Raw genomic sequence first — 22,255 nt, forward strand, 5'->3', positions numbered from 1 at the left:
AGCCCTCAGCATTAGTCTGGGTTTTGTTTCTGAGTAAAGAAGTTGAGTGATTTCAGAGGCCAGATATCTCAAACTTTTTTTCCTTTGGACTTGAATCAGTAGTAAACAGTTCAATTTTGCCATTTTTGCCCATGCTAAAAATCTTTTAACCTCATAATACAAGGCCAGATGTAAGATTCTTATGTGAATGCTATCACAGGCGCTTAAAAAATATAGTTGTTTCTGTTTATTTAAATTATTTAATTGGCAGTCTGACTTTTCTTAACTACACTCAGAATTTATTTGCAGTCTTAAGCATTTTAATATTTTATATAAATAAAAAGGTATTTTATGGAATCTCTTGAGGTTTTACAGATTTTTTTTTTGTTTTAAAATCAAGAAATTATTCAGAAAAGAGGATTTGTTCTAAAAATTCCCACTGGAGGAAAAAAATACTGAAGTTTAAATATCTGCTAATTTTGCTCAAGACTGTGGATTATCTTTCATTTATCCTGAAATTGTTTTTTCTTATATATGCTGAAAAATCCCCTACTATCTTATCTGGCACACAAAAAAAAACCCTTTGTGCAATCCTCCAAACCCATTCTCAAAACTTAGGGTCTTAAATGGATCTATGCCATCTGTTCCTCTTCACTTTGGCAGCTTTGACTTGACATTTGGCAGTTACAGAACTAAGTGTGAGCTTGTAATTGGAATTCAGGGATCATGACAGAGATCTCATGTTCCTTGTTTTAATAAAACTTCCCTATACTGTGTGATGTTGCAGAGATGGTATCTGAATACTGGCTATCCAACATGCTTGTACATTTTTGATGAGGCATCTAGAGTCTGCAGAAAGAAGCAGCTTTATAAAGATTTTGTATTTACTTTTCTGTTGTGAATAGAGCATGGTTTAATGATGACACTAGAGGTATTTTTGTTTGTGTTATAGCTTCAGTATTTCTATAATCTCTCTCTGGATAAACAGGCAATATTACTTCTTGCACTGGGAGAGTTCTTAGCCAAAGGGCAGCAGGATTAATCAATGAGGAGGTACTGTGTTCATTTGTACTATATAAAATGGCTGAGAGCCTCTAAAGAGCAAAGCACAAAGCATTTGCGAACTGGCAATGTTATGAACTATGAAATAGAACCCACTTGCCAATAGAGAAGGGAGGGGAGAGAAAAATAAGAATGACAGGGAGAAACTGATTTAAAGATGAAGTTAGCTGGTAGGAGAAGGTACAGGTAAGAAGAACTAGAGAATCACTTAAGGAGTTGTACCTTGCTCTTTCTTCTATAGATATAGCTCTCCCTCTCCACTCAGGACTTCTGTCCAGAAACCTTTCTGACAGGCCCTTTTCATGCATTTACCCTTGTTTTGATTTGCTTCATTAGTGGAAATAATTTTGGGAGTATATTCTTACTTCAGTGAAGAGACAGAGATTTTGTTGTTTGTAGGGGATCCTGGGAGTGAACTCTAGCAGCTGAATTTGACTGAAAACCCAGGTTGTTGTGCTTATTTAAATCCATGCTGTTTAAGATGATTTATAATTTCTAAGGAATTCTCCCCAGTCCCCATCCCTCACTCCTCATTTGCCTGAACCTCTGCCAGTCAGTGAAAGAGAATTAAAATGCCTTCTTAAAGGCAAGGTACATTATGATTTTTTGAGGATGTTGTTTATTTTCCCTTGACCTGTTGTGATGTTGCTTTTATGAAGACGGTGTGCTTTCTTTTTATAACAGCTTTTCATTTAATCCAGACTTGGATTTGTTTATACCTATTGCAGTCTGTTTCCTTGCATGTTTCTTATGCAGCTCTAAATTTGAAAAAGAGCCATTATCTTGACATTTTATTTGGGCTAGATTGTGAATAAATCTAATTAGGCTCTGTCACACTTCTTTTTGACAGTCAACACAAAGTTACATCTTTATGATATAAAAAGCTCTTTTAAAATGGTTCCCTTTTAATTACTCCTGAAGATGTTAATATTTGAATAAGGCTGTAAATGTCAAGTCTCAATGAGTCAGACATAAAACGTTAGAAAGCAAACTATCTCCTAATGTTCTCATTCTGTCCCAACCTTTGTGACGTGCCAAGAACTTCTTTGTAGGTGCTGAGCGCATTTTCCTAGCACAAAAGAGAGAAAGCTGAAATTGCCTGGCACTTTGCAACACAACCCTATATCAAACAGCTTGCATGAACCCCAAATATGTCTGATCTCTGCACAAAAGAAGCTATGACATGTTTTCAAGAACTGAGTATCTTTTTATAAGTGATGTCTTCATTATTGAAAGGCAGAGCCAAAGCCAGGTTGCATTTCATGTGCTGGTCCCACATTATTATCTATTTGGATATAAAAATCAAATTAGCTAGAGCTACCTGTGTAGAAGGATGTCTGCATAGAGAGGGTTCAGTGAGAGGTACCTGAAAAGAGAATTATAGAGCTATAATAGAGCTATTATAGAGCTATAAAGGTGTCCTTAGCTATGGGTACCCGTACTAGCTCTGCCCAATACTTTGTGCTCCCTCCATCTTTCCTGCTTTGAGCTGCACTGTAGCATGTTAATTAGAACTAATTTTTACTTGGAAAACAGATGTAGAAAACTGTGGTAAGTGGGAAAAAGCAGCAGACCATGGTCCCGATTTTATAAATATCTTAATTTTCTAGTGCTTCAGTATTTCCAGAACATTACAGTATTATTCAGATTCAGGAGAAAACTTGCTTTTTCCATGAAAGCTTTAATTCTTCTTCCCTCTGTCCCATTTCTTTATCAAGCTCCAAGGGTCTTGAGACAGGTCTCCTTCTGCTTGTGCCACCTGACTTTTACACTCTGCTGTGTATATTCAGAGGGAAAAACCCTACACAACTATTATTCCATAAGTATGTGGTGACAAAGGGAATACTAACCCTCACCTAGCTTGAACAATTCTATCAGACTCCGTTTTTCCATAGAAAGAGGGCTTCAGCTTAATAAACTGCTCATGCAGTCTTTTTTGTTGCTCTTTCTTGAGATTTTCCTTTTGGTTTAACAGACAGTGAAGGGCTGGGAGGGTGGAATTAAGCTGGGGTTCCTGACAGGAGAAAATAGTCTTTCATTCTACTTGCATCTGTCTTTCCACATGTCCCTGATTTTTTCACAGCTGACTGGCAAATTCAGAAGAAAGTTTAGCTCATGCAAGGTCACTGCAATGTGAAGTAGAAGAAACCCAGACTAGTGTTAACCCTATTTGTTTTGTAGCTATGTGACTTCATAGCACAGTTTAGAATTCAGCATTAACTTCCTCTCACTTCTTTCTGCTGTGGCTGCACCTCTTCCATGAATTTAGAATGCTGAGATGTTTGGCTGGAGTTATCTCTACCCTCTGAGCCTGTGGTCTCATTGGCTTGTCAGCTACGTTTTCCGCGCTGCTCTCCAATGATAAGTCTTGTTAACGCCCCTGTACCAGCATTTTTATCTTGTGCCAGCTGTGAGAAGTTTTTATGGCCATCATGGCTCTTAGTATTGTGGGTAGGTGGCAAGTAATTGGTCTGTGGGTTTAACGAGTTGACAATTTTCCTAATGTTCCTGTGCCCGTAGCGAAAGAATTAATTGTTTGCCTCTTCCATGTTCCCTGTGCACTTGGGCTTGTCTTTTGTGTTACTGTTTCACAGTGCCAACTCAGACTTAATATGCTGTCCACAGAAATTCTTGCCAAACATTTTTTACCAGGTGACAGCCATTCGATAGCTTTGCTTCACACTAGAGCTCTTGCAGTTGTTCTAATTTCTGTCCAAGGTGACTCTCATGTTGTATTGCAAATTGTCTTTCTCCCTTTACTCTCCACAGCATTTGCAGTTGTTTTCCCGTTTTAGGGAACCTGTGATTGTGGCTTATAGACATTCATTGTGTTTCATTTTGTTGATCAACATTAGTAAATTAGCAGTTTTCCTAGACTCGTGGGTACCTCCTACCAGTTCAACCTACCAGTCCTCACCATCCGTTTACTGCTTCATCCATTTTGTGAGTCCTTCTGACTGTATTATCAAGCTCATTTGAATTAATTCTGTGACTAGGAAAGCCAAGATGTAGTAAATGCCTTTTAAAATGGTGATTGCCACTTCATATCACTGTGATAGGTTTTAAAAAAAGAAACCAGTCTTCAAAGAGTAATAAGCCTGAATTGGAATGGGAATTATAGACAGAAACTTTTAAACAAGTTATATCAGCATTCTTTATACAGCCAATAAAGAATACAATAAAGTGAGTGGGGTTGGTGGAAATGGAGTTCAGGTCGCTAAAGTATTTATGCACTCTGACGCAATAGATCTCCAAGAAATCCTGTGTGTTGGGCAAGACATCACTAACATTCAGCAGAGCAGAGACAATACAGAAAACTTCTGTTAACATTGTCTACACTTCCTGATATACTCCATATTTTTAGTTGTTTAAAATTCTAGCACAGGATAAAAGTTCTGGCTGAAACTTTTCAAAGTTTTTTCTTGTCTTGGCTTGATTTTTAATTTATTTTGTTTTAGTCAAAGCTTTCTCATACAGAAAAAAATAATTATTATTTTTAAGATGGAGGAATTAAAAGTAGATAGTGTTGCTGATGTCAAAAACTTCTGTCATCGCTTTGATTTGATGTCTTCTGGTTTGACTACATTGGTATCTTGCTTAATGTTTATCTACTTTACATTTCATCAGGCCATATGCTTGTTACTGTAAAGTTTTTCCTCGGCAGTCAGCCCTCACCTTTCATAGCCTGGCTTATATGTTTCATCTGCAAACTGTCTCAAATGAGGTTTCATCTTTTCCAGATTGTTTATGAATATATGAGAGAATGGACTCGGTATTTATCCCTGTGAGATTTCATTAATAACTACTTTCATTAGAAAAACTGACCCTTTATTTCTGTTTTGCTTCCTGATTTCTAAGGAATTTTTGGTTATTTTTTTTTTTAACCCATTTGAGAACTTCTGTCTCATTGCTTAACTTCTTCAGGAATGTACAGAGAGGGGGGCCTGATTGAACTGACTGCAAATTCAAACAATCTGCATGGCCCATTCAAATGCTGATTCAAGTTGTTGAATTGTTTTATTCATCTGTGAGACAATTTTCACATCAGACTGTGCTCACTGAAAGGTTGTTTTGTGAAAGCCTCTTTCACTGTCTCAAAGAGGCGGTCTAGCAGGAGTTCTGAAACCACTGCTAAATTTTGGTTGTGTGTATGATTGGACTCCACATATAAGCAAGACTGAACAAAGATTTTTCTGCTTAAGACTGTTGTTTGAGACCAAGCAATCTTGCTGCTGGTTTGGATCTCCTTGCTCTATGTGTGATTATTTTTTACATGTATAGAATGCAACATGGAGAACCAGAGCTTTGCTCTACACTGTAATTCAGTTATTCCTGAAGGACAAGAATTTGGGTTCTAGAATTCTATTTTTAAGCATGATACAGAATGTTAGCTGTGAGGGGAAAAATGCATTAAAGCATTTCTTCAGGAGATGTTAGCTTAAGCTGTGTGTGCAGACACAGTCAATGGGAAAGCAATTTTCTTTTTTTTTTTTTTTGTGAGCAAATGATGCAGCATCTGTCATATTTCTAACCAAACTCTGGGAAAATACTTGAAAAAAAACCCCAAACTCAACCTTTTTGAGGAATGCTGAATCAATACAAATCCTGGACAACCTGTATAAAGTGAATTTCATAATGACTAAGCAAAGATCCTTTCTTTGTAAATAGGATGTGCTGGGAGGCACTGGTTCTTATAAAGGATGTTCTTTGTTCAGAGTTGTGCAATTAAGCATGCAGAAAAGACTGCTGCCCTTAAAAATATGTACTCTTCTAAACTGGGAAATGATAAAAAAAAAATAATCTTTTAAATTAAAAGCTGATTGGTTTGTTATTGCACCATATAGCTAGATATCTTTTCTTCTTTTGAGGCAAATGTGTTTAATGGTTTTCTCCTTCACATTTTAACATTTGTATCTCAATTATTGTACTGAATAACATCAAGCCTGAAAACAAACCCTGAAGAATGCTACTAACATGCTGAGTTATAAGACAAATGACAAAAGCAATTTTCTGATGCCTAATTATTGAACAGTTCTCAGTCTGTTTCATATAGGACAGACTGATCTTTCGTAGTGCTATTTCTTAAATGAGATCACTGGAGGTTCAGATATCTTTCCAGACTATAGTATCTGCCCATTTTTTTTTGTCACTCTTCTTATACAGAATTTATCCATTTTTTTTTACAAGACCTATCTTCAGCAGAATTATTTTTACTAGCACAAATTATTATTCTGTATTTATTAATTGAATCTCATATCAACTTTATTTTTTCCTAGGTTTAATGGTGATAGCAAGCCTATAATTACCTGCGTGAGTGTCATTACTCTTGTTGAGTGTCAGCAGAGCACTAGCATCCTTCCAGGTTTCTTGAATATCCCTGCAATACTGAAACCAGAAATACGCTCATCCAGCTGTCTGGGTATGTACCCAGGGCTCATTTTTAAAAGTATCTATACTTTGTAAGGCTGTTTGACGTTTCCAGTTACTAGTGAACTGTAAATCACTTCATCATCTTCTTTTGAATACCTCATTCTTCTTCCTTTTTAAACACATAACAGAAACTTAAATAAATACTCTTACTTTTCCTCATTATTATAACTATTGAAAATCTATTTAACAGTGAACCTATACCATTATTGCAAGTATATTTTGCTGTAAGTATACTTTAAAAAGCTTTCATTCTTATTTGCTTTAGCTTTGCTAGTTACAAGTTTTCCCAGATTAACTTCCTCAAACAGTTCATTCCTTTTTCATTTGGCATATAAAAATATATATTATTTTAAATATTTTTAAAACTCATACCTACATTTATGTAGTCACATCTTTGCTTGATTATTTTCCTTCAAATTAATGGCCTTCAGATTTAGAAAATTAGCTCTATTGAAGACCCTAGTTTGCATTGGAACTGGGATCTGCCTTCTGTTATGAAATTTAAATAATATTGTGATTACTGATTCTTAGACATCCACAGAGTTTCAGTCCAGTGATTAATTAATCTTTGTGTATTGTGTGATTCTGCTAACAATTACGTCATGCCTGGTTTAATGCCATTTGCATTACAAAATTATCATCTGTATTATTTAGCTAAAACAATTTCAGATTTTGGATTCAGTTATGGAACATGGTTAAATTAGTCATGCAGGAATGTTTTTGATAGAAAAAACACAGGCTGGAGACTTCAGCTGAGGCGAAAATCTGAGCTCTGTGCCAGAAATTCTTACCAGATTTTGAGGTAACAAATAAAATGTGACTTTTGCTTGTGCCTAGAAATGTCTGAACGCAACAATTTGATATTTTATTGTTTGGAAAATATTATTTATTTGTGTTTGATTGTCTTCAGTTAAAGTTATATGAAAGCAACTGTGTATAACTGCTCTAGAAAGGTGTGAGAGTCACAAAGGGGTAACAAATATAAATACAATAGGAGGGATGATGTTAAAAGTAGATTAAAAGTATTTGTTAATTTTTACGTTTTCCCTTAGAACAATTGATTTGGATGGTCATGGTTGCCATAACAACCAAATGCATGTCTGAGGTTTTTTAATGCACTTAGACAGCTGAGGTCTGTTATGTTCATTGTTTGTGACTTCTGCATAAGTCCTCATCCCAGGTTTCACTCACCACTCACTCATCTGCTCTTGTCAGTCTGTGAAGCCAAGAAAGGTGAGGATAACCAGAGATTCCTGCTGAGTCACCAAGAGGTGCTGCTGACAGTGGGTATTGATGACAGCTTTTTAAGCATTTGCCTGTATAGGTGTCTTTATTGATGCATGCAACGTGTCTAAAGAATGGGAATTATGGAACAGTGTTTTCATGTCCCGAACCACTGTAATGTGATTAACATCTTGATTATGTACAAAGTGAACAGAGAATTTAACCATGAAGTTCTCTCGGTCTTTTATGTAATCTAAACAAAGGATGTAATAGCAGAGTTCTAAAAGTGTCTAAGCAGAGTTGCCCATTCCTAAACTTAACTGTTTTGGGTGGGTTGTTCCAGAAGAAATCTTCTTTGTAATAACAAATCCACTGAATTTACCAATTAATCGTTAATTTACAAACAATTCTAGATTCCACTGGCATGAAAAATGTCATCTATATCAAACCTTCACTCATTCAAGTCTTTTTCTTCAGTGTCTGCTTTATTTCCCTATGAAATGATTTTTTGTTGTTGGGGTCCTGTACTTAATACAAAGTGGACATTAGATTAAGTTGAAAGAGTTGTGTAGTTAAGGACGACTGGTACCTAAGACTTTTTAAGCAACAGCCTTGAGTGCTCTTTGTCTTCTAAGCTACTGTCCAAAGCAGTCACCAGTGTAAGGATAACAAGCACTTCCGAGTTTTGTCTTGATCTCTGCAGATCTGGCTTAACTATAAAGACCAAAGCAACATCAGAAAAAGAACTGTGACAGGTTTAAAGAGCAAGCCACTCTTTTATTGCTACAGAGGCAATTCAGCTGAAACTTGGCCAAGGTAAGAATGTTTCTAGAGTTACTTTAGGCTTAATTTGTAGTAACAGCTTTAAATAACAGAACTGTACAGACTTTTTTTAAAAATCCACCTTTTTCCTCTTTTCCTTCTTTAAAAATAATACCAAAAAAAAATGTTATATAACAAGAAAGTTTTTCATGCCTATTGCTGTTCATGTTCTGGATAGAAAAAACTGTAGTGGCAGTATGCACTGAATCTTGGGGACTGATTTAAGAAGGAGAGAACCCAAAACTGCTAAAAGCACAAGGCCTAGATCTACCGAGCAAACACAGGAAGACCAGTCAAAATTTAGTAACTTTGAAAGATACGCACTACACTATATGCTACACCCTAAATAGTGATGGAATTTTGATTATTCCATGAGGTTTTGCTATCTGTAAAGCTTACCCCCTTCCCAGATTGCAAGGTAGCAGTAAAAAATATGTTGTGCCTTAAAAAAGAGTATGAATAGACCAAACCATAAAGTGGATGTAATGTTTCCTCCTCCAAGGGCCCTCCTCATTCTTAAAATCTCCTACATTTAATCTGTATTTTCTTTTCCCAAAATGTCACCCATCTGCTGGGCTTGGCAATTCTGCCTGAATTCAGTATTTCTAGACTGCATAAGAAAATAATTAAATAAATTTGAGCCCCTTCTGATAACTATGTGAAAGTTGGTGTAGCCTGCCTGAACTTCCTTGTGTGTCAGAAAATCCCTACTATATAAGAACCATAAAATATTTTGCTAACATGAATGGGACAGAATCATAAAGTTATAGAAAATTGCAGCAGTGGAGTATGTACATGTAGATAACAAATATAACAGCTCTTCTTTCAATAACTTTGTCAGAAATTCACCCACTCCCTTCTCTTCACACAGCAGGGCTACCCCATGGGAAGCACTCCCTCAGCTTCACATCCTTCTATGCAGAGCAAACCTCTCTCTTGGGCCAATGGGTAGTAGACCAGGTCCCTCACTGTCCTCCCATCCCCAGGTCTGAAGGAAGTTTTTCTCAGTCCCTCTCATGAAAGCAGAAGGGGCTAATATTTGTCTTTACAGCCATGGTAAAATAGGGTTGATACTGAATTTCCATGTAATGATAGCATTCCACAATGATATCAGCACATTTCTGAGTGTAACATGGTTGCAGAAGTGGGCTGCTTATGCAGAGGCCCCTTAGCTCTCAATTTTCTCTAGTCTTTGGCAGAATGGGACCACACTGGGCTTTTTAGATCTGTTCTTGTTCCCTGTCTGAAGCTGCAGCATTCAATAACCCCAGGATAGGGGTAAGGGGAAACACGAGCCTTCTTGATGAACTGAAAATCCACCAAAGACCAAGCGGTAATCTGTTTCAGTAATCACCCAGTCTATTGCAACCACAGGAGCAATGCTTGCAATGAAACCTTGTTGTCATGCTTAGTTTTTAATACCTCTTAATAACCCCTTATAGCGTTATAAAATGTCAGGACAGACAATAATATTGTACTGCCTCTTAAGGTTTGTTTTTGGCACAAATCTTGGACTCTACTTCCTTATTCAAATCAAGGATGTCTATGTTGTCAGCTGCTTCCACTTATCCACAATTAACACGTAAGTATACCTAGGTTCGCACTGTGAAACCTTGGCATGAAAGATAGCGGACTATTGTTCTTACTGCAAAAGGAGATATCTAAGCTTCTCCAAGGAGCTTTTCATAGCATCTAAATCAGCCTCCTGTTTTAAATTGCCTTTCAGGGGAATCCACCTCTTGCATACAGGGAGCTGAAGGAGTTAAATGCAAGGAAATTTTATAACTTGCTGCACCCCATTGTTGGTGCAAATTATCAAATGATTTTCACTTGTAGTGCTGACTTCAAAGAGCTGTTCTCATTATATAGCCAGTGTCACAAATGGAACTTCGTTATAATGCAAACTTTTTTCTCCCAGGTAAATCGTACTTTATATTATAGAGGCGGGCTTTTGAAATCCTTTGAGCTTTTAACTTAATTTTTTTTTTCAGTTGGGGTTTTGAATTCCTTTTATTTGATTCAAATTAGATGAAAAGGAATACCTTAATTAGAAAATTTTTGTGCAATTTTATTAAAGCTGTATTCTTAAAGACGTTACCTTAAAAGGGGTTGTAAACATTTACAGCATATAGCTCAGTATTAGCATAGCTGGAGTGGGAGTAATTTTTCATTTTTATCACTCTCTGCCATGCCTCACTTACCTACTAAGTGCAGTCTGTTCAGTGCAGCCTTGATGGATGAAGCAACATACTTGTAAATAACAGATATATTTATATTGCTTGCCGATCAGGAAAGTAACACATCATTGCCACAGCCTTGTATTCATAGAAACTTGAAGGTGCTGCCAGTACTCTCGGATTAAGTTTTCAGGTTGTGTTCAGAAAGTTTTCAGTTTTCATGTATTTAGAATGTGATGGAAAATAACAGGGCTATAAAATGACACCAAAGTTAACTTTACTGTTGACATTTCTGCTTTTTTACTGGTCTCTATTAAAACTGTTTTCATGTTCTACACAACAACATGGGAAAGCTTGGTTAGGACAGAATTTAAAACTCTCTATTTTGCATTTCAGGCTCATCAACACGTCAATAACCTCCCTCAGCTCTCTTAGCCCAGTAAGAGAGAAATCTAGAGGACACCCAATCAGATAACCTAGTTCCATTTGCAAAGGCCAAGATCTTCAAGGCTGTGTGAGGAATTATGGTTTACTAAAATGTAGATTTAACAGCCTAAAATATGAGGGCTTCTTTCAGGCATACTAAAAAACCTTTTATTTTCATTGACTGCTAAATAATGCAAAACTGTTAAATGAAACAATTGAACTGGCAAGTAATTAAGATGGAACTACAAAATGTTATACAAAGTTCTAACTTCTTCTAAGTTATAAATGAAGAGGTGGAAACCCACAAGAGAAAAGTTAAACTTGAAACATGCACATATGCAATTTCATGTTTAGCAGATTTCTAATTGAAGAAATTGGCTGAGAGAAGAAGAAATAGATTTTTCCCAGCGAGAAGGAAGATTTGTATGTTATTGCTCATTTTCCCACACAGCTCTTGAGGAATAAAGCTACAAAATCAGATTTTTCTTGTATGTAGTTCACAGGCAGCAGATTTTGATATCTTTGAAACCTTTTGCTTATTTCACGGAATCATCAACTGAAATTTATAAGAAAGTTTTTGTCTGTGTACTGCAGGTATTTTCCTAAGCTGGGAAGTGGCTGCTTGGCTTAACAATGAAGACACATACAGTTGTCATGGTTCTAATCATACTGTCTGTAAGAATTAAATTGTCCCTCAGCTTCGCTGCTTTCCCTTCGCTTTCCAAGAGAGTCCTCTTGGAAGAGCCTAGTGGACTCCCACAGGGAAGGAGATGGAAGCTGAGAAGATACTGTAGACAAAGCCCTCTGTTTTGATTGGGAGGGGTGGTCAAAGGAAGAAGGTCTGGTTGCAAGGTGGTAGTGACACAAATGGAAAGCCTAAGGACTCTTGTTATTGGTTTGATCTGGAGTACTGAGAGACGGACTGGATCAGAACCAAAGCCAAATCTGTCTCTGACCCACTGGGATAGTTGACTTGACAGTTCCACAGCAGTATGACCTGGGCTTTATCAGCTAAATTCTCCACTGCCAGTCATGAACGTAACTGTTCTCTTAAAGTGGGATAGGGAAGGCTATCACAGAAAGAACTTTTCTTCAGAAGATGGCCAAAATGTGCTTGGAGGAAATTTCAGTGGATATTTTGTGCTCCTGTACTACTGGAATTTCTGTCTTGGGAGGGAGTCTGTTACTATTCATTGATTTGTAAGAACCTCTCAGGAGCTGAGGGGTCTGTCTAGCTTTTTTGGTTTTGCTTGGTTTGTCTGATTTTGTTTTTGTTTTATTGATCAGAATGGTTTGATCTTTTGACCCTAAAAAAGCAGTTGGTGTCCTCAAAGTTTTCACAGATTTTTGTTTTTTGATTTCCTACTTTATTGTCACATTTCAACAAAACCTGTTCGGGCATCATGTCAAGTTGCTGATCTCTGGGGTATGTACAATTGAAGTTTGCAACACAAGCTTGGTCTGACGCAAATCTGCTCATTCCCCATTGATGCTTTGTCCAGACTTTGAAGCGGTATCAATCCTTTCAGTATCCTTTCTGGCTTTGTTTTTGATGAAACTGAGTTGAGATGTATTTCAGGAGTGGCTTCAGATATAAACTATCATTAAGTCCAAGGGGTCAGGCTAGAGTTAGCTTAAAGTTTAAAAAGCAAACCCAACCACCACTGGAATGAACATACTGTGGACTTTAAATCCTTATCACCAATGATTTGTCTTTATAGGTCCACTGTGACTTGTCTGCATTATCTTCTAGCTAGACACAGCCCTCATGAGACTGTGCTGAATGATCAATGCTTGCATCATTGTAAACAATAGCCTGACAATCCAGTCATATTTTATTACAAGCAGATTCCAGATCAATGTGCACCTGCAAAAATCCAACTGTATACCTATGTCAAAATATAGTTGTATTTTTACTGCAACATAAAATCAGAGAGAGTGTGTTTAGTTGTTATTTTCTGGAAGGAAATATTTAATAGGACTGTTGATATGAACACTGATATATTTTTCTGCATTACTCACCATAATAATTGAAATTAGTAGTTGATTGTGATGAGTTTTAGGGTAATGTGGCTTATTAACAATGGAACATCTGAAAGTTTTAGGTTAATAAAGGGTTTATAATTAAGCCATGAAAATTAATTTTAGCCATTTATAATGGATTGTTAATTAGTTTGTTAATAGGGCTGTCACTTCCAGACTCTCTCTGCAGAAGGTGAGTATTAGGTTAGTTCTGTCTCCTGAGGTTTCAGGGAGGTTTATGGCATTCCTTATGAAACATATGACTGTCCAAATTTTTCTTAACGCCAAATGTTTAAGGATTATAATTGTGAATGCTGATGATTTCTGTTCTACCATGTTGGCTTTTTGGCATTATTTCATGGCCAATCAGTGACTTCCCCCCTCCTTGTGGTGTTGATTATAAGAAATAATCAAACAAAACAGAAATAACAGAAAATCCTATCTTTACCTAACCTTACCTAACTTCACCCTGTGAGCTCAGAATGTACCAAATATTTTCTAAAAGGAGATTAACTGATTCTATTAGAAAGAGTATATGAACAAATGAAGTTGCCTTGTTACAGAGATATTAGGTGTAAAATATTACACCAGCATTACTAAATCCGGAAAATGACAGTGAATATAAATTCAGGTCTATTCTCACAGAGATCAGAGTGTATATAGCGTGCCAGTAGTTTTCTTTAACTAAGCCCTTCAAAATGACCAAGTGAGATACTGCTTCTAAAAAAATTTAAATCATTCCAGTCTCTCCCTTGTGGTTTTTTTTTTGGTTTTTTTTTTTTTGTTTGTTTGCTTGTGTTTTTTGTGTGAATGCTATCACTGGTAGCATTAACATGCTGGTATTATAGCTGTCATCACTTAGACTGAACAGAGCTGAGGCAACTGACAGTTTAAAGGTTTCTGATTGATGAACCATGCTTTTTCAGACTCAGTCTGCCTTTGAATAAATTATTTTTGCCACTGTAGCCTTTAGATACTTTATAAAAAATACAATTAAAACATAAGCTCTATGGTTTCTAGTTATAGACGAAGAATTTTTTCTCTGTAGTTACCTTCAGCTTGTTAAATCACATGAATTGGCTTAATCCAAATCTGTGCTATGAGATAAACTCAAAGTCCAAGTGGTTCCAAGTACATTGAAATACAACTAAAAGACTGATTTGCATTTTTAATACAACTGGAAATTGCTTTGCCTTCTGATTCTGTCAAAATAACAGTTACACATATAATATATGACCCCAGGGAGCTGCTTCAGTCAGACTTGATACCTGGAGTTTCCCTGAACGGATTTAAACTTTTATTCACTTGGTGTAGTATCAAAGAATGAGACATAAATATATATACTATATAAAGGATGTCACTGAGGTGAAATGGGAGATTCTCCAGCCGTTTGCTCACTCCCCCCCTTCCTCCCCCTGCTCTCGGAGGGATGGGGAGAAGAATCAAAAGAATGTAACTCCCACGGGTTGAGATAAGAGCAGTCCAGTAACTAAGGTATAACACAAATCACTGCTACTACCACCAATAATAATAATGATAAGGGAAATAACAAGGGAAGAGAATACAGCTGCTCACCACTCACCAGCCAACACCCAGCCTGACCCGAGCAGTGCCCTAGCCCTTCCGGGTAACTGCCCCCAGTTTATATACTGGGCATGACATGTTGTGGTATGGAATACCTCTTTGACTAGTTTGGGTCAGGTGTCCTGTCTCTGCTTCCTCCCGGCTTCCCCTCCTCCCTGGCAGAGCATGAGACTCAAAAAATCCTTGGTCAGAGTAAACATTACTGAGAAGCAACAAAAACATTGGTGTTATCAGTACTGCTCCCAGTCTGAAAGTCAAAACCACAGCACTGCACCAGCTACTAAGAATGAGAAAAATGACTGCCACTGCTGAACCCAGGACAACTTGGTAAAACTGGTGTCCTGGAAGGGGGAGAAGCTGCTCCCATCATGGCTTTTGGAATGAACAAGCATTTGTAAAGGATATTTTTCCCTTTCTCTGAATTTTTAATTTTTGAACTCATTGAATTGTTTAGTATTTCTATCTTTTAACAAAGGAAACAATAGCTAGAGGCATGTAATGAGGATATTTACACTAATCCATCTGTAAATACAGTGTGTGTATGGTATAATCCATTTGAATTTAGAAGCAAAAGCTGGATTATTTTTGTGCTTTGTTTACACGTGTTACATACAGCCATAGTATTTGTCACTGACAATACAGACATGAGGTCCTTTCATATAAACAAAAATTAGTAAGGCTTTTCTCCTTTAAACTGTGATATCGATCTGAGCAAGGGCAGATCATGGACTCTAGTGTGAAATTCTGGCTTTGACTGAGTTATTTTACTGTGTGCTGAGTGGAGAACTTAGTGAAATAAGTTAGAGCTTGGTGAGACAATGAGGCTGGTGTCTGGCATTAGCTTACAAGTTTGAAGAACAGCTCTACTACAAGGTCAAATTTGGAGTAAAAAGAGAAAACCACACCCTAAAGATGTGCACTCATCTTAAATACAGTCTAGTTGGGGTTGCTGATTTAAAACGTCAGTGGAAACTCTTGTAACTAAACTTGTTGAAAATGCAATTTGATTTCTTTGACCATCAGTTAAATTCCATCCATTAAAACTTTCCTGGCATGTAAGATGACACTGTTCTGCTCATATTTTGCCTTATGCATTGTTCATATAGTGATTTTGAAACTTGTAAGTTGTCTTTGTACCTACTCTAATGATCCTAGTGATGTTACTACAGGCAAAAAGTATGGCAACATTCTCTCTAAATAGCACAGAAATGATGATTTCAAGCTATAATGTGCCATTTCCATAGGGATCTAATTTCAGTCCAGATGGCAAATGCTGTTTAAGCTGTTTCATGAATTAAACAGAAGAGGTTTATTTCAGTTGTTACAAACAAGATGTCTCTCAGCACAAAAAGAAAGTTAAATTTTTTAGTTGTTTTATTTTTTTCTAGATAACTGCTCTGAAATGTTTCTAAGCAAATACTTGAAATTTCTAAGAGGAAAGGTTTTCTTTCCTACCCTCTGAGAGACAATAGAACTTCTCTAACCATTTAAAGCAAAATTAATATGCTCCCTACGGTGATTTACCCTAGAATAGGGCCACCACCAAGGCTACCCTAGGAGATCATCTTTACTAATATGCTTTTGTTTCCTGAGCCTAAAAGAGAAGCTTGTTACATCTGCCTTGAACCAGGCTGATGTCTGGCCTCTAAGAAAAAGTATGTAAAACCTCCTTTTTTCTTACAGCTTTCTCCTAAAAGTTGATTTGCCTGTCCAGGGTTAACAAAGGGTGTCTAACGCCTTCCTTTAACCTCACTTTCCCCTTGTGAACACAGTCCCTGCTCTATATGACTTTATATTACCAAACAGGCATCTGTATGTATAAGAGGTTTCATTAAAATTTACATATGTAGGAGCATCTACAAACCTCTCTGATATATGCACTTTGACAGAGCAGTCATGAGAATAACAGCTTGTCTGAGCTTATATAGCTTTTTATTATTCTTTCAAGTAGGTGGAAACAGGAACTCCTTGAACTACTGGATCAATACCACTGATTGTTATATTTCCATCATTAGCAAAAAGTGTCTCTACTAAACAGCCCTGAAACCAAAATAACTCATGCCAACCAGGTAAGTGAGAAACATGCATGTTATACTTGTCTTCCAGAACCAAAAAATATATTGTAAATGTCATCAAAATCATGTGAACCAGAATCCATTTATTTTAATTTTACTGTTTTTCAACAACATAATATAATCTAATGAAAATTGTTCTATACAGTGCTAGACTATACTCGTTTTATCATTGCCTTTCTCAGTTCTTGGTCCAAGTACAATTGATACAAAAAAGGGAATTAAAGTATTTTAATCAGCATAAAATTCCTGTTGAACTCACATGTACAATACAAATACTTTCATTCATCCATAGTTATATTTTGGTTTAAGGTAACGAAAACAAGCAATAGTATTGACTTGGCTCATACATTAAAATATAATTTATTTAATTTAAATGTTCTTTTCCTGACTTGCTGAAGTGTTTTTTGGGAAGATTATTGACTTTGTGGAGGTCTGTGTTTCCCTTTTTTGTAATTGGACTTTGAACTTTGGTGTTTTCAAATAATAACTTCTGGTACACCAAGCCCGTAGCCTTTAGGTAGGCAAATCTCCCATAGAAGAGGGCAGAGGATGAAAGAGGCCAGGTGTGTTGTGTCTTTAGCAATTAACAAATGCAGAATTGGCTGCTATGACACACTCATTCAACGGCTGATTTCTATTTAGTAGCTGAAAAGCAAGCTCGAGAAAACCCATACAGCTAGCTGCTCTTCCTACTAAAGCTCAGGTTTTAAAATGTCTGCTCCAGCCAACTGTACCTTCAAGGATGGGAACAGTTTGACTTTGAGATTTGAGCTCAGGTTATTCCCTCTGGAAATATTCCTAAAGGTGAATGGTGTCTAGTCTTTTAAACTTGAGTTTTTATTTAAGCTTTTAAAACTGTTTGTATTGTCTATTCACATTTACTGTGTTTGTAATGAGTTATGCATACTGCTACCTTGGCCTCAACCATTCTAAGAGTTATTCATGTGTGTTCCTGCAAGTTGTCACCTTAAAAAAAAGTAATCCAGTTCCTAGCAATGAGTCACAGATTTTCTGTTTATTTTTCCTTTCCTGATACAGTCCAAGAGAGATAATAATCACATTATTTTTTCAAACAATTGTTAAAACCACAAGTTTTTTTTAAATTTATCACCCCTATCTCAGAGAAGCATATCTGAAATTTTCTTGAAGAAAGGTACTCTCAAAGGGCCTTTTACTGCTATTGCTTTTGATAGAAAACTTCTGACTTTTAAGTATGCTTGGAAATCTAGGTCAAAGGTTTGTAATCCTGACTAAATCTTTGACTATCTCTAAATTCCTCCTTTATTTCATTTATAGACTCCTTCTTTTCTGTTAATATATCTTAGTCTGTGATGGAGCCACTCTTGTTCTTGGCTTCTGAACTAGTACTTTGTGTACTGTACTGGGAGCTTACAGTCTCTTTTTTTTTCATACTTAATTTTTTTTCTCTCAGAATTTCTTGCATTTCCATATGCTTTCACTTTTAGAAGATAGCAAAAGTGTCAGTCTTCAGAATGGGTTTATATGATTTCTTTTAGGATTTTAAAATTCCTGCACATAGGTGGTATTTTGGGGAGTGGAGGTAGTTGTGAAAAACAATCTACATGCAAGCTGTAGTCTTCCTATAGCTTTTGTTGTCTGTGAATTAGTCCTGCAAAGCCAAGTTTCAGCTATAAGGGTCTTGAAAGAAGGATTTTCTGTCCATTAGTGAGGAAGGACAGATGTTCATAATGTAGAAAACGTTTTCAGGAAATGGTAAGTCTATTAGCATTACTTATTCTTAGTAAATGGCATAATAAAAAGAGGAAGACCAAGGTGTATTTCTAGCAGCTACAAATTGACTGATTTTGCAAACTGCAAAGTTACTTATTGTATGCATAGAGAGGTGGAGCTCTCTTACATTTTGTTTTGTAGCTTACATTTTTCACTGCCTTCTGCCATGCTGCTTTCCAAACTAGAGGCCCATTCTGATGTTTCACAACAGGGTAGTATGATGGTTAGTCTAACTAAAAATGGAACAGGAGAATTGCTTATGGTATTAGCATTCCAGCATGTCACTCTGACCTATGCAGTGGTAAGTCAATAGCCCAGAAAATCATGTAGCATATTCCATAAAACAGCCAATGGTAGAAAAACCAAGTCTGCTGTACAAAGAAAGATAAAAAAACTGGTTCTGACTTTGCTTCTGGGATAAAAGAGCTGGGGTTGTGAGTGTAACAGTTGCTCAAAAAAAAATTGTCAGGGAGAGACCAGGAGGGATCTTTATAATTAATTGATCCATTTCTGTGAAGCAGATCTTAATATTTCTTCTAATAATTCTGGCATTCAACCCAGTGTCTTCTCATTCAACAGCAGCATATCTACTGGAAGAACTGCTTGCCTTGGTTTGTCTGACTGAGTTCAATGTATCAAATCACAACCTGAATGTCTCATTGTGCAATTAGGCTCTCATAATTCAGGTGACTCAATGCATTGTACAGTTAAGATCAGATGAGGAAATGGAGAAGGGAGTAAGTGGGAAAAATCCCAAACTTGTGACTATTTTTGAGGAGAAAGGAAGAAATGGTTGGACATAGACCAGTTCAAAATTTTGAGATCCATCTAGCAGATTAGCAGACACTGCATTTGCCTACCATTTTACTTTTGGCTTAAAGAAAAGATTATATTGGATGGACTTTCAAAAAACCTTGCTTCCCTAAATGTATCTCTTTATTAAAAAAACCCAGTGATTTGAAACCTGTTATGCTTAAGTACTAATCACATCAGCTGGAGAACAGAAGTTCAAGGAAAAGGCAGTAAAATGCCTCTCTTTTACAAGATGACCCTTGAAACAAATTGTTCAGCTTTGGTCATAACAGAGTTATTTATTACCTGAAAAGATGTTCAAAGAACAAGATAGGTTGATTCAAGTTAGAATGTTGAAAGTGAATGCTTGTTGATGGAATAGATCCTAAATCTATCTGAAGAAAGGAAGACATGGACTTCTGGGTTTGTGTTACCCCAGGAAAAGGACAGAAAACTTGCTTTCTCTCACTGGTGTATGTTGCTGAATTCCTCAAAATGGCCTTTTCTAGTTATAATCCGTAAACAGTTGGAGGGGCGCACAATCCGTTTAACCCGTGAGCTACTGGAGATGTAGAGGCGATTTCATATCTCCAAGTGATGTGAAATCACCATTTAAATTAAACTGTCAAGAGATGTCTGCTGTTCAGCTCATACCCCCTTCCTAGTCATGTGCTTTATTTTATCCTGGTCCTGCATCAGTGTAATATGCATTGAAGGAGCAGCTGTGATTTTGTCTGCAAATGAGGCTTTGTTACACTAGACTCTGTACAAACATGTAACTAAAGATGCTCAGACACTGCATAGGACAGGAATACGTTTTTGTTCTTTAAAAAGGCTTTCACTATAGAGATGGCACAGTTTCCCTTAAGCAATCTATTTTAGTGTTTCACTATCCTCACCACTAGCATAATAATTAGATTTGTTGAAAATTTATTGCTAATGTAGAGCAGATAAAGAGGAAGGTTTCACTCTCTTAACTTGGGAAGTTCTCTGCATACATGTTTTACATACCTGTACATATTGCATTGCCTTTTTAAATTTTTTTTCTAAATTAGAAAACTTTTCCCGTAATTTCTTTCCTATCACTTTAAGTTTCCTATCTGTCTTCTGATCATGGTCTCCTTGAACTCTTCTAGGCTCTATCTAGTTGTTTTTATCTTTCTTGGGGACAGTGGTAAAACTTAAACAGAATTCTGTTGCCAGAGCCTGAAGCCTGGAGCTATTTTTTTTTGTAACATACTGGCAGAATACTTGTTTATGCATCCAAAGATGAAGCCATAACCCAGATCTTGTTCTACAGAATTGTTCATCTTTGACTTGTCTTTACTGAATTGTATGTTGCTTTTCCCCAGCTTTCTTCAGTTTTTCACAATTGTTCTTAAATGCAGCCCTAGACTTTTATGTGTGCACAGACTCTTCTTTTTGATGCCATCTTCTAAACATATACTTTTTCATCTTCTAAACATATAAACACCATATATATAACATACAAACATATATAAACATATAAACATTGTCTTCTAAACATATTTTTTCATCCAACTGGTTAATAACAAAATGCTCGACTTTTTCCAAAGCCATGAAAGAGCTGTCCTTGAGTCTTTCCAGTTTGAGAGTACTCTGTTGAGAACTGTTGTTTTGCACGTGTCTCCTAGTAACAGTGTGTATATCCTACTGCATTATTTCATGCAAAACCATGTCAAAGGCCCCCTTACAGTTGGTGCAGATGGCGTCTATACTATAGCCCTGGGCAGTTGCCATTTTATAGAAAGAAACTTGTGTTGCATTGAAAGCTAAGGAACAGGACATTGCCTAAGATGTTTTCAGTTCTTTCCTTCCTTTCAGCCCCTTGAAATTAGGTATTTAGTACAAACAGGTATATTTTAAAATATTTAATTGTTTAAAGTAATTTCCCCTGTTTAATTGGCAGTGGAGCAGTCCTTTCATAGACTATCGCATCTTTTACTTGCTAGTACTGGGTAATTTCTTGTTTTGCATAGAGAATACTGTATGAAAGAAATAACTTAGAAAAATAAGTTTGGTTGTTTTATGTTTTCCTTTATTAAAAACATTACTTTTTGAGGATCAAGTATCAGAGAATATGTATGAATGGCCTAGGTTGAGCAACATGGTTACTTCTACTTCAATTACTTTCATTGATTAGCCTAAAGAGGCCCAGTGGTTGACTAACACTATTTTCTTGGGGAAAAAAACACCCCAGGCACTTCAGCAGAAAAAAAAGGTATATGGTACTGTAAAGTGTGCTCTCATAACTTGTAATAGTTTATAATAGAAGACTTTTTTTTTTTGTACTGTAAAGGTTACATATAAAAAGTAGCTTTAATTGGAAAAATCTAATATTTCAAATACAAGGCCTATCATTACTTTTGTAGGTGAGCATGCACGCAATTTCTGCAGCAGTGACCAAGTGTGTCATTTTTTGAGGTTTTAAAATCCACGGAGAAGCATGAACATTCCTCTCTTCACTAGCTGTCTATTTTTATCCTGTATATTGTTGTCAGTCAGGACAATTTTTTCTTATCTTAGCTCTCTGTCTTCAACTCTGAAGGCCACTTCTTCCTCTAGTTTAGCCACAGCCAATCCTTCCAGTTGAAGAACATTGCACAGGACTTTCAAAAAACCCAAGTTCTGGTTACCTTAATTTTCAGGCATTACATTAATTACTATGAAACATATCTTCTCTCTTCTCTATGATTATGCAAATCTAATACCCTTGCTGTCGATGGAAATCTTCATTTGACTTCAAGACACACTGAATGAGCTTCAACTAGTAAGTCCTATGAAATCAGAAACTACATTTATTCAGTTAAGGACAAAGACTGTGGGCTTTGTGTTACAGTATTTTTCGAGGAGATAGACTAAAAAACAAACAAATATTGGTGGGAGACA

General features: G+C 36.5%; 1 protein-coding gene across 1 annotated transcript in view; it reads right to left on the reverse strand.

Moving 5' to 3' along the window:
- PNN (pinin, desmosome associated protein) overlaps positions 1-20,655 on the reverse strand; it is a 145,074-nt gene extending 124,419 nt beyond the window's left edge. Inside the window, exons 1-2 of the mRNA XM_057428631.1 lie at positions 20,586-20,655; positions 10,816-10,832 (exon numbers count right to left, since the gene is read on the reverse strand). Coding sequence (XP_057284614.1) covers positions 10,816-10,832; positions 20,586-20,655 — 87 coding nt within the window. The remainder of the gene's footprint in view (positions 1-10,815; positions 10,833-20,585) is intronic.
- Between the last annotated feature and the right edge of the window lie 1,600 nt (positions 20,656-22,255).

The sequence above is a fragment of the Pezoporus wallicus genome, unplaced genomic scaffold (genome assembly GCF_028554395.1).
Source record: "Pezoporus wallicus isolate ANWC-B61680 ecotype Strahan unplaced genomic scaffold, APGP_CSIRO_Pwel_v1 contig_3486, whole genome shotgun sequence".
Taxonomy (NCBI): Eukaryota; Metazoa; Chordata; class Aves; order Psittaciformes; family Psittacidae; genus Pezoporus; species Pezoporus wallicus.